This window comes from Lissotriton vulgaris, chromosome 3_1 (genome assembly GCF_964263255.1).
Source record: "Lissotriton vulgaris chromosome 3_1, aLisVul1.2, whole genome shotgun sequence".
Lineage (NCBI taxonomy): Eukaryota > Metazoa > Chordata > Amphibia > Caudata > Salamandridae > Lissotriton > Lissotriton vulgaris.
Genome location: NC_141689.1, coordinates 1,045,981,020 through 1,045,994,806, shown reverse-complemented (window position 1 = coordinate 1,045,994,806; position 13,787 = coordinate 1,045,981,020). Strand labels below are relative to the sequence as shown.

Genomic DNA, 13,787 nt, shown 5'->3' with positions numbered 1-13,787 from the left:
GATTGAAGAGGCACAAACAGGCTGAAACCAGTCTTGGGCTGCATGTGTTCCAGTTCAGAGCTCCTTGGCAGTCTGGGCACTATTGTTCCTATTAGACCAGGACCAAGGCTGATGTGCATATGGCTCGGTCTAACCTTTGGTGGCAAGGGGTCCAAAAGGCAAAGAGATAGAACGCTACCAGAAAGACTGCTAAGTGGCCAGACTATTCGTAAGCATTACTATTGTTACCTTTTGTGTTTGCTGATAGCCTTAGGTACACTGTAATTATACTGTTTTGTATGTCCAATATTACTATGAATCAAGATTATCTAGGTCAGCAGCCAGTACAATCAGATGTAGGTTCAAATTGTGGCTTGCACAGTCTAAGGGCCAGGGACTATTAGCACAGGGAGCCATTAAAGCATCAGCAATTTATATTATTTTCAAACATTCCACCAGCTGTGCCTGGGTTGTATCCAAGACCACAGACGAGGTCAAGAAGGGTGATGTGTCAACAGAACTGGGCAAACAAATGGGAGTTTGTAAAAATCCTTTAAAAAGTTAACACAATGAAGCGCCAGCATTATCTTTGAAAATACAGTACTTACAGAGATGCTCCTGAGCCACTCGCAGCACAGCTTTCTGAACTCTGCATCCCTCTTTTTGTCCATAGGCGGCCAACAATACCTGTTAATTTCCACACAAAAAAGAAACAATTCACTGTATGAAAGAGTGTCTGCAAAGCTAAGGAACACAGCTAAAGGCTTCAGTTACTATAGACTGTATGAGAAAAGATTGCAAGGCTTGCGAACCAACGAACAGTTGTATTATAAACTATCAACTTCACATAAACAGCACATATATTAGTGAGGGAAAAGCTTCACAGCCACTTCAACATTCATAGATTACACACAGAGCCAGAAAAGGAGACCTCTGCCAAAATGTTCTGTATTACAGTAACATACGTGTTTTTCACCTTATTTATAAAATTCCAAGAAGACAAAGATTGCTAAACAAATAAGACCAGTCATCTTCCCATAATTTACATGTCACAGAAATCTACAACGGATACTGAAAAAAAGGCCCCTATTGGACATTTGATAACCTGAGGATTACATTCCCACTATGTCTGCAGACTTCTTGGTTTCTGGCTCATGAAACAAAACACAGAACTTAAAAAAGAATACAAAAAAAGAGAAATGAGCCATACCTCACTTCAGGCAGATCTTCTAAAAACAAAGATTACACAAATAAAGTTTCTAACCCCAATTGTATCACCTTCAAGTATCACCAGTAAAAAGAACATTTAAAAATAACAAGACATAAAAACACAGCGTTGGCCCTAGAGCATAATGGCGCTCAACAGAATAAGAACATGCTACAGACAACAACCAGCAATACCTTTTAATGATATTAACAATGTAGGAAGGGGAGGAGCTTCGCGCGCATCCAAGATGGCCGCGTGAGCTTAGGGCTCCCGAGACCCTCGTAGCCCCCCGAATATATCCTGTAGTTTATCCTGTTTACTGTGGAGTGCTTCTTGCAGCGGAACCGAAGGAGTGTCGAATGCTGAAAACCGTGTCCCGAACGTGCCCCGGGGAGCAGAGTTGGAGGTCCGGACTGTTTGAGGCCTGTATCTCTTGGAATCCCGGTGTTTGCCACTGTGCCAGAGTTGTAATGAGACCACAACGGCTCTGAGGACCGGAAGTGACTTGCCCGGCCTCGCGACTCCAAATTGGGTATCACTTTCGATTTCGCTTCGAAATCCCCGATACCTCGCTGAGACCCACTCCGGAAAAGCTGATACCCTGGTCGACAGCAGGGGGTCCTACTATGAGTGCGCTTTAACGGAGTGCAGAATTGTGGAATCGAGATTAAAGGTTTTTGCTGCGTGTCGCACCAGTCAGTGCGCCGAGGCTTAAGCTCTTTGCCGGCAGCACGGAACTGTGGATGGCTACCGGGCATTCCTAATGAGTTGTCAGTGGGATATTGGTCCAAATACAAAGGCTATCCATCGCTTCCGCCTCGAATCGAACGACAAACATTGTCCCACAATGGCGGCTAAACCTGAGGGAGATAAGCGACAACGGAAGTCCACTAGAGGTGGAAGGTATACCCAAACTAACATGGACCGATATGCACAAACTAAAGGGTCGCCTAGTGGACTCGGAAAGTCGCAAGAAGGAGCGAAAGAAACCTCCGTGCTGGAAGCGGAGCTGACGCTACAAGACGTGATGGTCCCCATTGATGGTATCAAGTCCTCTCTCGGACAAAAGATGGAAACCCTGGCTCATAAATTGGACACGGTATCAATTGAGGTAAATCTGATTCGGACAGACCTCACGAAGACAAGTGAGAAAGTTAAATCACTTGGCATCAAGACTACTAGTCTTACTGACTATGTATCCGAACTGCAATCGGAGGTTCGTACTTTGCAGGCCTCGAATGATCTGGCTATCCGTAGATTGGAGGATTTTGAAGGACGGGCCCGGAGGAACAACGTGCGACTTATTGGAGTACCGGAAAAGGTGGAGGGGCAGGCTGCGGATCTCTTCGTCGTGATTTGGTACTTAATCATCTGAAGCCCAAAGGCCTGATCAATTTCTTTACCGTTGAGAGAGTGCACAGAGTTCCCGGAGGTAGACCGCGTGTCGGTGCCCCGCCTCGACCTTTGATTGCGAGAATATTTAATTTTAGGGACAGAGATGCGATCCTCTTGGCCTCCAGATCTGGGGGCCCTTTGAAGTACAAAAACTCATCCATCAGTTTTTTTGCGTACTTCACACAAGCGGTCCAGAAGCAGAGAATGAGCTTTATGAGAGTTAAACGAAAGCTTTGTGACCGGGGACTCAAGTACGCCATGCTATACCCGGCCAAGCTGAGAATTGAACATAATGAGAAAGTTTATTTCTTTGATAAGCCGGAGTTCGCAGCGGACTGGTTGGACCCTTTAACTGCTCAGCATGAACCCCAGAGACAAAGTGGAGATGAAGGAGGGGGCTCGCACAAACAAGAATAGATTGTGGGAACCGGGGAAAGATTGGGGACGGACTACTTCTGTATTCTTTCCGATAAAAAGGTTTTAACACAGTAAATATGGGGGGTCAACGGGCTATCGGTGGGTCTCTCCCCTCCTCAGATTTTTTTTTTTTGGTAGTTTAGCTTAGATGTGGGGGAGACAGGCACACTGCAAGTTGGGGAGGCTTGATAGTCGTACGCAGGGGTGCAGGGAGGGGGTAGTGCAACAAGAGGTTTGGTGGGAGGGAGGGATGGGGTGTTTATTTTTTGTTTTGTTCTCATGTTCTTTGTGTTTTTCCAAGGCATCGTATTCAGAGATTGCTTATTGATGTTGCAAGGATTGGAGGGAGGTTGGACCTTCTTTATGTTTTGTGATGGGGTAGGGGGTTGCGAGTATTAAGTTGGAATGTGAATGGGTTGGAGGATAAAATCAAGCGCAGTGTGGTCCTGCAATTCCTTAAAAGACATTCTCCGGATGTTGTCCTACTCCAGGAAACGCACTTGGTAGGAAATGCATGTAAGGCGATGCACAGGAAAGGCTACCGGCTGGTTGCGCATGCTGGATTTGCTTCGGGGTCCCGGGGAGTTGGGATACTTCTTAGAAACTCTCTCCCATTGGTAGTTGACTCCGTAATTGCAGATGAGAGGGGTCGATATATAGCAGTATCGGGACGTTGGGAGGGATATACTCTCCGATTGGTCTCTATTTATGTCCCTCCCGGGCCTGCAAACCACTACCTGTATTGACTTGGGTAAGATTGTTTTAGACCTCCCTAGTGGTTTGTTGATTCTGGGTGGGGATTTCAATGCTGTGGTTTCCAGCGCCATTGACAGGTTTCCACCCCAGGATGTGGGACGGACACAAAAATGGCTACCTGACTTTTTAGAGACTCTGGGTCTGGTGGATAGCTGGAGATTGTTTCATCCTACTCAGCGACAGTATACCTTCCACTCTGGTGCCCATGGTAGCCTCTCTCGAATCGACTATGCCCTAGTGCCGGCGGCCCAGGCGTCGTATATTACTGAAGTGAAACATCTAACTAGTGGCATCTCTGATCACTCGCCGCTCTGGTTCAAATTTGAGATGACCTTGGGTTCAGTTGGTAGGATCCCCCCCATTAACCCGTGGCACTTGCGTAATCCTAAGATTCGTAAGGAACTGTTACAAACGTTGGAGCACTATTTTCAGGAGAATGAGGGGTCGGTCTCCTCGTTGATTTTGCTGTGGGAGGCTTTTAAGACCGTGATTAGAGGTCAAGCTTTGTCCCTGATCGCGGGAGTCAACAGACAAAGAGAAAGAAGTGGTCAGAGTTCAATCAGAGATAGCGAACATCGAAATGGAAATAGAACAGGAAGCAACCCGGTCTAGGTTACATGGTTTGCAACTTAAGCAGCTTGAGTACAGGACGCTGGTCACAGATAGTGCTAAAGCCTTGACCCGAGAACAGCAAGGGCGTCTTTATGATGTTGGGGACAAGGCCGGTAAACTGATTGGTTGGTTGAATAGGAAGGACAGAGCGGATCGGGTGGTTCCTGGGAATGAGACTAAGGAGGGGACTTATGTTACTGACCCAACAAGGGATAAAGATGGTTTTGCGGATCATTTTCGTACAGTTTACACTTCTGTCTCAGATAGACCGGAGGAAGATTCGCCCCTATTATTGAGGGATATTCAACTTCCATGTTTGTCGGAGAAGGATCGTGACCTCATGGATGGTAAACTTACCGCTGATGAGATTGCCTTGGCAGTGCGCTCTTTGAACTCTGGGAAAGCAATGGGCCCCAATGGTCTCCCGATCGAGTTGTATAAACTTAGACCAGATAAGATTGCCCCCTATTTGAAGGACATGTTTTTGGAAACTCAAGAATGTGGGGTGTTGCCCCGAGACCAGAGAGTGGCCTCGATAGTAGGGATACCTAAGGAGGGAAAGCAGAGATCCAATTACGCTTCTTATAGACCGATCTCTTTGCTGAATTCAGAACCCAAGATTTTGGCTAAAGTGTAGTCTAAAAGGTTGGTCAAGGCCATAAGTGATTTAGTACACCCTGTTCAATCTGGATTTATCCCACATAGGAATACGGCATTGAACCTAAGGCGGTTGCACGGGGTTCTAGCCAGGGCGCATACACTGCGAGAACCGGCCATATTAGCGTCGTTAGACGAGACAATGGCCTTTGATACGGTGGAATGGCCATATCTCTGGGCTGTATTGGTTAAATTCGGTTTCGGTCCTGAGTTTATTAACTGGGTGTGCTTATTATACACTGAGCCTCTTGCGCAGGTTGTTGTGAACAATCGTGTCTCAGCGCCATTTTGACTTGGGCGGGGCACTAGACCGGGGTGCCCCCTTTGCCCCCTTTTGTTTTCGTTGGCTCTTGAGCCCCTAGCGGCCTGGATCCGTTGGGAGCCTTCGATAAAGGGTATTCGTTGGTCCCCGCAGTTTGAAGATCGTATATCATTATATGCTGACGATATATTGCTTTATTTGACTTCTCCCAGGAAATCCCTTAATGTTGTTTGTGATGTCTTGGTCTCGTGTGGTAGGAATTCAGGATTGGTAATAAATTGGGCAAAATCCTATCTCTATGTATTGTGTTATTATTATTATTATGTTTCTTATATAGCGCCTGAATCGACCCCCGAAGGGGTATCTCCGCGCTTGCCTTGGGAACCCGTCCTGGCTTTTCCCTGTGAGATAGCCCCTACAGGGCATCCCCAAGGTGAAAGCCAGGCATCCCGCCGCGGGGGGGGGGGGGGGCGTTGTGGAGATTAAGCAAGCTTAATGCCCAGAGTTGCAGTGTGAACCCATGATTAGGTCAGGCACCGAAGCGAGAATTATCGAGTCCATGGATATTTGAGCTCAAGACCCTGCCGCGTCGGGAATTGAACCCTGGTCCCGGGTCTGACCTCTGCTTCAGGGTCTGCCTGCTCTAACCAGTGAGCCACACTTCTCCACAGTGATACCCCTGTCCTGCTTCGTAATTGTACCATTCAGCTCGCTCAGGAAGGGTTCAAATATCTTGGGATTTATGTTTCAATGGATCCCGTACTTCGATATGACATGAATCTCCTTCCTCCATTGACTCGGCTGAAAAGCGATGTAGCTGGCTGGAAGAAACTTCCATTGTCCCTTTTAGGACGGGCGGCCCTTTTTAAAATGATGTCCCTACCCAGATTTCTTTATGCCCTCCAGAATACCTTGGATGTGGTACCATCTAGCTATTTTCGAGAAGTAGAGGGACTGCAGCGCAGCCTACTTTGGGAAGGCAGACCGCGTATAGTGTTGGCCAAGTTGACGCTCCCATGGTACGACGGAGGTATTGCCCTCCCAGATATTAAGATACTACTGGGCGTCACAACTGACAGCAATAAATCATGGTACCTATGGGTCCAATATGGATCCGGGTTATGCAATGGATAAATGGCTGCTCCCTGGCGGTGATTACAGTAGAGCGCTGTACACCAAAACTATAGAGAAAGGTTTAACAGGACCGACTAGAGTTGCGGTGCGCATATGGCATGATGCTCTTTGTTCTGTTGTATTTCTATCTAGGACCCTAATTCGATTTTTCAGATTCATGCCTGTATGTGGTTATAATTAATAATATCCTTATAAAGGCATAAGAATCATATCCATATTTAGTAATAGCCCATGCAGTCCAAAACACGGCAAGGCTACTCCCATAGACTCCTAGAAAGCACAACGCGTTCTTTAAACAAACCAAGCCTCCAGCAGCCCGGGTAAACCCCCCTGCTTTTGTTTTGATTTGCACAAGAACTCCTGGAGTCCAGAAAGAACTGTTAATTCTTAGTGACGCCTTATGTCCAACCTTACGTCAAACCCAGCACCTTTCAGGTATAAATATACCAACGTTGCCTTAAGCAAACACACGGTGGTGTGGAGCAGAGCGGCTATCTACTTATCCGAAGCCCAGCTGATGCGAGAGCCAGAGGAAGCCGCCCCTCCCTTTTTGACGCGCTGGAGAAGCTGCCTTTTCTCACGAATGCTATACTCATTCCGGTCAACATAAGAAGAACTATAACTCTTAAACTTATAAAAAATGGACTATCACCAAGAGGCACATGAGTTTCGGCAGATAGAGGTATTCTATTCATGGATACATTTTCCAGCAGCACAGGCTGTGACAAAAGATTTCCACTATTACAAAATAGAGGAACCTCTGGATGTATACATTCCTTTCGAGGACGTTGAAATCCCACTAACATACCAAGAGCACCTGCTCTGGTTTAAAGGCGCCCTAAAACATCAAAATCATGTCACCAGGCACGGTCCACTAGGTAGACCAGGAGCCACGTGCCCGGTTCTAGCCAGCTATACACCACATCCAGACATTGATAACATGTCAGACGTGGAACTTTAAGCTCAGCTAAAACTATTAATTAAAATACATAAGACAATTGGTCCAATATGTCATGCGGACTGCAACAGTCCAATCAACAATTAACATCCCACAGCTGACCCCTCATCAGAGGAATACAAACAAAATTACACCACAGAACATACAATCATGTCTTGTAAAACACCCATAAAACGGGAACAAATTCCATTCTGGTTAGCTCAGAAAATAACTCAAATAGAGGCAGTATTTCGTGATACTACACCTCATGAGAAACACAGAATTCTGACTATCTGCCTCCCAATGGGGGTTGCACCACACGAGGAGGACTTTGACACTTGGGGCACGGTCTTTGCTTCCATTTACACAAAAACACATGGTGTTCCGTCTATGGCGGTAATACCAGATGTACCAAGACAAATTCAAAATGAATACGGTCCAGAACCTGCCTTGTATCAGGGTATGAAATTACTAAAAGACTTTAAGCAGGTCTCGGTTATACTATTGGCCAACATAAAAGGAGAAGCAGCATGTGTGGCAATCCGCCAGAAATTGAAGGAAACGGATATAACAGACCAACCATTTGAACTTGCCAGAATCATAGAATAATCCTATGAAGAACTAGGAAGAGACAGTTTGGGTGGGAAACCGGTAAAACCCCTATTAACTGAAAATCCCGAAAAACAATTTATTAAAAATAATCTAAATACTCCAAAAAATGGTTGGGAGGGTAATAAACAAACCACTCCCAAGGAAAAACGTTTCCAGTCCAGAGGAAGGTCTCCTCAACGGAGAGAAAGATCTCCTGACAGAGGAGGCAAGTCTCCCCAAAGGGAATCCTCTGAAAATAGATATAATCTCAGAGATAGGGATAAATTGAGAAAACCTGTTAGATATCAAGATATTGATACACGTCCCTATCGGTCCTTCTCACTAAATCTTTCTCGATCTTCCTCACAGAAATCGGAAAGAAGAGGACGGTCAGAACACAAGGAAGAGCACGTCAAGTACAAAGACAAAGAACCTGCTCATCAAAGTAATAAATCACAATTTCCCAGAAAGAAGGTAGCAAGTATTAAAATTAAACATGCCGAGAATCGCTGGGGGCGCTAGAGGGCGCGCAAACAGAATGGCCACCTAACGGTTAGGCTCCTGTTCCCTGGAGCATATATCCTTTATAAATCCTACCTTACTGGTGAGCTGACGGTCCCAAAAGTGACTTTTCTCGCACTACGCCTTGCGATCCAGACTCGGTCCGAGTCTGGTGTAATTTCGTCCGGTGGTGCCCGAGAAAAAGCCTTGCTACTGCTTCCCGAGGCTGGTGTCGGGTCTGCTGGGAGGTGTACAGCGGATGGCGGACGCTACGACAGGCCGGGGATCGCCACGAGGAAGGAAGACCCTGAACGCCGGATTCTGCTGCAGACGCTGCGGCGCTCGTCTCTAGGCAAGTGACAGAGGTATAGACCCCCCCCCCCCCTCCCGGATCCCCCTCCCTTGATCCGTGCCCCGAGGGCAACGTGGGATCTGTGGAGCGTAATCCCAGAACTGTCGGGCGCAGAGGAGGAAACGGCTGATGCTGCCGTTGGGACATTCTGGGCGGCCCGCGACTGGCGTTGCGGGCAGTGCAAGTAAGCTGGCGCGGCAACCCTGAGGGCCCGAGAAGCGACACCGGCGGTGAGGCACAGCGTGGTCTGGGGAGGCGCAATAAGATTGACGGGGGATGTGCAGCAGCGCCCTGGAGAGGAGACGTATGAGGTGCTTCGTGGTGGATGGGCTGCGGATGTGGCGCGTGGGAGCGACCGCTACAGCAACTTACAGGCGGTGCTCTTCTGCACGACATCGGAGTGCATGATTAAATTGAACTTGCAATGCTGAGACCTAGCCTGAGCATCTGTTAAGCGAAGTGGCACACAACTGACATTTGGACTGAGCTGCACAGGATTAATCAGGGGGAGTCGCCATTGCCCTACCTGACACGAGGCTTCCTTATAACTCTTTGGTGATAGTGTATAAAGATTGATAACTGGTATCGGAGTGCAGAGGCACCCACCGCAGATACGCTAATTGCACTCGGAGGTTTTCATGGTGCGAAATTGCGATTGCCTAAACAGACATACAAGCAGCACATATTGCTGAGGGGCGGGCAATCGGCTGGCCCGGCCTGAACTTGTTGGGGGTAGAAGTTAGCAGGAATCACTTGGTACACTTGCCCCCCCGGTACCTACGCCCTGGCCGAGCAGCGCACAGTGCGGATCCCACATTGGCGGTGGGTTCAGCGGCCCGGGGGCGCACGTGACGCAGATCCGGAGGAGGACATTCCAAAATGTGTACTAACAGGCACTGCCACTACCTGTTTGGCCGGTGGGAGCACACTACAGTATCTTTAGGCCCCAAGGTGGCGGGCAGTGAAAGGCGCAGAAGCACGATGGTGCGTCCAGACAATCGCCAAACCAAAATAAACTTTGAAAACGCGAAGAAAGGGTCGAAGAAATTACTGGTCGAACCGGGGCCCAGTGGGGCGGACCCTGCTGGCGCGGCCTCCCCTCCTAAAGAGCTGGACATGCACCGTCTCTTACAGGAGATGCGACAAGGCTTTGCCACCGTGGTGGAGAAAGTGGATAGCATGTCCTCCAGGCTGGACGCCCTTGTGCACAAAGTAGATCAGCATGAGGAGCGGATAACGATGACAGAACAACGCATCTCAGACAATGACGACATCACTTCTTCCCACACATCCCAACTTGCCCGCATGGACAACCTACTGTGTGTTATAGCGGCCAAAAATGAGGATTTGGAAGCCCGAAGTAGGCGCAACAACATCGCGTTACAGGTATTCCGAAGTCCACAGACACCGGCAGGATGGAACTATATGTGGAGAAACTCCTCAGAGCTTCGGTGGGAGAAGATGCCTTCTCGCTTCAGTTCATTGTCGAACGGGCGCATAGATCTCTGGCCCCCATGCCTAAGCCTGGAACTCCGCCGAGGCCGATCATGGCTCTCCTGCTGAACTATCGGGATGTCGCTTTGAGGGCAGCCCGTACCAAGCGGAACCTGAACTACAACGGTATCACCTTTTCTGTCTATCCAGACTTCACTCCTTTAGTGCAGGAGGAGAGACGCAAATTCCTGCCTGTCAAAAAAAAATTGCGGGAAGCCCAAATAGACTATGCATTGCTTTACCCGGCGAAGCTGTGGGTGACACCAAAGAAAGCAGCGATTTTTCACGAACCCGCAAAAAGCGGAAGATTACCTGAAAATAGTCCGCAAAGCACAGAGGGGCGACAGGGGCAACCATGCAGATCTCGAGGATGATCCACCGATAGCAGATAATGGCAACTGATGCGGAGTACCTCCAATAGAACAGTCTACTCGGACCCTCTCATGGCTAGCTGGAGCCTGTGACAATTGTATACGTTTGATCGGACGCCATCCTGAAGTTTGGGACTATTGAACTCTTCCAGTGGTAAAGTATTCCAGGGACCACTACCCCTGCCTTGACCTCCACCAAGGGCGGTACAGAACAGGAGGTTCACGTAGGGAGAAGTGGCTGCGCACTCTTGATGTTGCTTCCCCTGCGGGTAAACCCCACTCATGGGAACAAGTTGTGGAAGTTACGCGGAATAAGGGGGGTGGGCGGGGTAGGAAAGGGTGGCTGCTGGCATGATTGGGATGCTGTAGTGGGAGGGGGGGGAGAGTTCTGTTGAGGAGGACTCTCCGGTTTCCAGAGTGGGAGGGCGTTTGTTGGTAATTTGTGGTAATCCCTATCGCCTGAGAAGAGATGAATATACTGAGACTACTGTAGCATGTTGCAAATTGATGATGTTTTGTAGCTTATGGCGGGATCAGGGTCTGATGCACAATTGACTTGTATGTCGTGGAATGTAAGGGGACTCAATAATGCCAAGAAGTGTAGAAACGTGATTGGATACTTGGACCGCCACAGAGTTCAGGTTGCCATGTTGCAGGAAACGCACATATCACCACAAGCATGCATGAACTTCGCAAGCAAATGGGCAAACGCCCGTGTTTTTTCATCTTATTCCTCCTATGCTAGAGGGGTTGCCATCCTGATTAGACGCAATGTACCATTCCAGGTGTGTGGTGAACTGTCGGATGTTGAGGGTCGCTATGCTCTGATATGGGGACGTCTAGGTCGTGATACCATCACGTTAGTGAACTGTTATGCACCTAATGTGGATACCCCAACTTTCTTTACCACATTATGGGGCAAGATTCTGGACGCGGGATCCCGACACGTTATTGGGGGGGGGGGGGGCGACTAACTTAGCGCTGGAGCCCCACCTGGATAGGGCAGACGGAGTGACACTACAAGCCAAGATCCAGGGAGGCTCTGATGGGTGTGATATCAGAAAGCAATTCGGTGGATGGCTGGCGTTACTTGCACCCTTTCCGGAAGGAGGGCACACATTTAACATCTCTGACGGGCACATGGGCACGACTGGACTACTTTATGACTAGAGAGATTAGCGCGGGGGTTTCCAGGGTGGTGCACCTCCCCAGGACATACTCTGATCATAGTCCAGTCCTGGTACACCTACAGGTGCCTGGATGGGGCAACCCCAGACCACATTGGAGGCTACAACCAGCAGCACTGCTAGATGCGGTGTTCCGCACTGAACTTGATAAGGAGATTGCAGATTTCGTCCATCGAAATAAGGGGTCTGTAGACTCGGTCGAACACATTTGGGAGGCATTCAAAGTCACGGTTAGGTGGTATTGTATATCGAAAAGCTTTGGGGTCCTGCGTGATATTCAACGCACTATTCATACACTTGATAGCGAACTTAAGAACTTGGAGGCTCGGATGGTAGCAGGGGACAGTACCAAAGCACATGCAGAATTTAGAGATAAACTGACGCGATATGAGAAGGAAGCGAATAGGGAAGCCAAGTTTAAGGGGAAAAACTGGCAGGCGAGGAAATACTGTGAAGGAGATCGACCTGGCAGGGCCCTAGCAGTGTTGACACGCACCCCGCACCGTCACAATACAATTCTAGAGGTTGTGGGGCAACAGGGACGAACTGTTAGAAATGCAGATGACATATTGACTACATTCACGACTCACTACCAAGCACTATATACCACTGTGAGGTGCCGGGTTTTTAGGAACCCAGTGGTGCCAGGGGATAACACCCGAAGACCTCCGAGTTCTCCCTGTTCCGGACCACAGAAACACAGAGTCTTCTAGTTGAAGTCAGAGATCGAGTTTTATTGGCTGCAACCAAGTAACAAGCATCCTAGAAGTACAACTGCACGGGTCGTAAGTTCTAAGGAGACTGTTCGTTTTTACAGAACCAGCCTTCTCTTTTTATACAAAAATAACAGCTGCAGGCAAGAATTCTTGAGTTTACAATACGGTCCTATACATATTTCTACAATAAAGCAAAAAGCGAAGTCATGACGGCCAACCCACATTTTAGATGTCCAGTTCGTGATGGATTATCCAGCCAGGCCCAGAACTCCCATCAGATATCGATGAAACCCCAATAAAATCGGGCACCTCCTCATCGTAAAACTGGTCATAAACAAGAAACATGGACAGGTGTATGTGTGTAGATAACATGGTTTGTATGTAGTGAATGGTTTATGGCATGTTGTGCCTTGATGCTATCTTACTCGGCCACTGGGCGAGGTACTGCCCGAACAGGTTTGGCTGGAGGCAGTGGAGTCAGCTCGACCAGGTCATGGGGAAGTCAGCTAAGGTGGACGTGTCCTTTCAGATCAAGCTCGGCCTTAATCAATTGACTTATATGAGGGCAAGCCATAAGATGGATGCCGTTCACAAAATGGAGTCAGAGGGTTCGGAACGGAAACGACGATTTAAGGGTGTTAGCATCACTCAATCATGACGCAAATGCATAGGGATGATGTCCTAATCATTACCGGTCTGTCGATACCAAATTCGTCATGGTACGATGATATTTTGTGACACGAGTGTTGGACCCTGGTACCATATTATAGCAGGGTCCAGAATTTCAGAACCAGAGACCCTCCTTTTGCCCTCATATTAGGCAATGACTCACGCTAATCTGAGTCCAAATCTGTATTCATGAAGTCATGGAGATGCTGCTGTAGCATCATCCTGTTACTTAATTCGTCCCTTGACACAGGCTTCCTAACACATGATGTAGCACAGAGGCCACATATTGCAGGAGCGCACTGCACAAACAGGCAGGACGTAAACAGGATGGCTAAGATCATCCCAACGAATATCAGTGTTTTCCATCCCCAGACAGATAACAGTTCCCAGAACCATCCTAGTAGGGACCAGTCCCCTTTGTCCACATGAATGGAATCAGAGATTTTGTGCAGTTTGGAGATGGCCTGGTACACTGTCGGGGCATTATCAGGGATGAAAATGCAGCAACTGGATTGGATCACTCTACATACACCACCACGTTCTGCAAGTA

The 13,787-nt window shown here is 48.2% G+C and overlaps 1 protein-coding gene across 3 annotated transcripts in view; it reads right to left on the bottom strand.

The window, feature by feature from the left end:
• The window catches only part of HAUS6 (HAUS augmin like complex subunit 6), a 407,393-nt gene that overhangs the window by 311,112 nt on the left and 82,494 nt on the right, over positions 1 to 13,787 (bottom strand). For all 3 annotated transcript variants that reach the window (XM_086961463.1, XM_086961465.1, XM_086961464.1), the window contains exon 3: positions 588 to 666. In XM_086961463.1, coding sequence (XP_086817589.1) covers positions 588 to 666 — 79 coding nt within the window. The remainder of the gene's footprint in view (positions 1 to 587; positions 667 to 13,787) is intronic.